Source organism: Buceros rhinoceros, unplaced genomic scaffold (assembly GCF_000710305.1).
Source record: "Buceros rhinoceros silvestris isolate BGI_N320 unplaced genomic scaffold, ASM71030v1 scaffold24051, whole genome shotgun sequence".
NCBI lineage: Eukaryota > Metazoa > Chordata > Aves > Bucerotiformes > Bucerotidae > Buceros > Buceros rhinoceros.
In genome coordinates this window covers 7,241-8,404 of record NW_010396283.1, presented here as the reverse complement: position 1 = coordinate 8,404, position 1,164 = coordinate 7,241, and the positions used below count along the sequence as shown (strand labels likewise).

The 1,164-nt window shown below is 55.0% G+C and overlaps 1 protein-coding gene across 1 annotated transcript in view; it reads right to left on the bottom strand.

Moving 5' to 3' along the window:
• The window catches only part of LOC104501963 (EF-hand domain-containing protein D1), a gene marked incomplete at its 5' end in the record, with an annotated part of 6,765 nt that extends 5,935 nt beyond the window's left edge, over positions 1-830 (bottom strand). The window contains one exon of the mRNA XM_010145865.1: positions 683-830. Coding sequence (XP_010144167.1) covers positions 683-830 — 148 coding nt within the window. The remainder of the gene's footprint in view (positions 1-682) is intronic.
• Positions 831-1,164: the final 334 nt, after the last annotated feature.

Genomic DNA, 1,164 nt, shown 5'->3' with positions numbered 1-1,164 from the left:
GAGGTGAGTGGGGTACCCTTGAATGCATACACGTCACTGCTCAAATTCCCTCTCTTCCTCCACCCAGCAGCAGTTCCTGGCCTGCCCACACTGCTCCCAGCAGTCTCAGCACAGCAGTGACAGACCTGTTTGCTGTGTGTCCCTGCTGAGCCAGCACACAGTACCAAGCCATGCATCACCATGTCTACTGCTTGCTGCAGGGAGGTGACCCCTCCTTCATGAAGCTTGCCATGGCTGGTCACTGTGTGAGGCAGAGAGAGACCCAATATAAACTGGAAGAGGAAGCCTCCTGCACCACATGAGACCAGCTGCTCTGAGCAGAGCCCTTGCCTGAAATGAGCCACTGTACTGCAGGAGCCCAGCAATGAGGCCTTGTGACTGAAGGGACATGCTACCTCCAGCTACAGCAGGGAACTCTGTCAGTACTCCTGGACAGCTGCAGCAGGGCTCAAATGTGCTCCCAAAGCAAGTAGAGATGTTGGAGAGCTGTGGCATCAGGAACCAACTCCACATGGAGCTGCACGTTGACAGTGCTCCACACCTTGAGCTCCCCAAGGCATGGGGAATCTCACCTGCTTCCCCATTGCACCCCACAGCTGGAGAAACAGAGCGGACAGGGCCTGGCTGTCTCCTCCCTCCGCCCCACAGATACATCCCCATCTGCTTCTGCAGCCATCCTCACCTCACGGAAGCTGAGCTTTCCATCAAAGTCTTCATCCACCTCCTTGATCATGTTCTTCAGCCCCAGGTGGGTCTGCGGGGCTCCCAGCTTCTCCATCATCAACTTCAGCTCCATCAGGTCAATGTACCCATCCCGTCCTGAGTCATACCTGCGGGGTGCAAAGGGGAGGGGGTCAGTCCTCATCCCCCATATCCATCTTCCCAGAAGAGGAACTACATAAATGGGTAAAGTCACGGGGTGGTTCAAAGCTTGAGGGAGAGGAGAAGCTGCACAACCTGGCCAGTGCTGAGATATATTAAGCTTGGGGAAGTAGCTGACAGCTTTCAGAGCTGTCTCCTCAGAGAGAGAAGTGGTCAGTGGAGCTCAGGCCAAACCACCCACACAGAAGGAGCATGGAGGAAGTTTATCTCAGTGGGGTTTCCATCTCACCCATTTGCATGTCCAGCACAAAGGTTACTCACACACAGCTTACACCATGCACC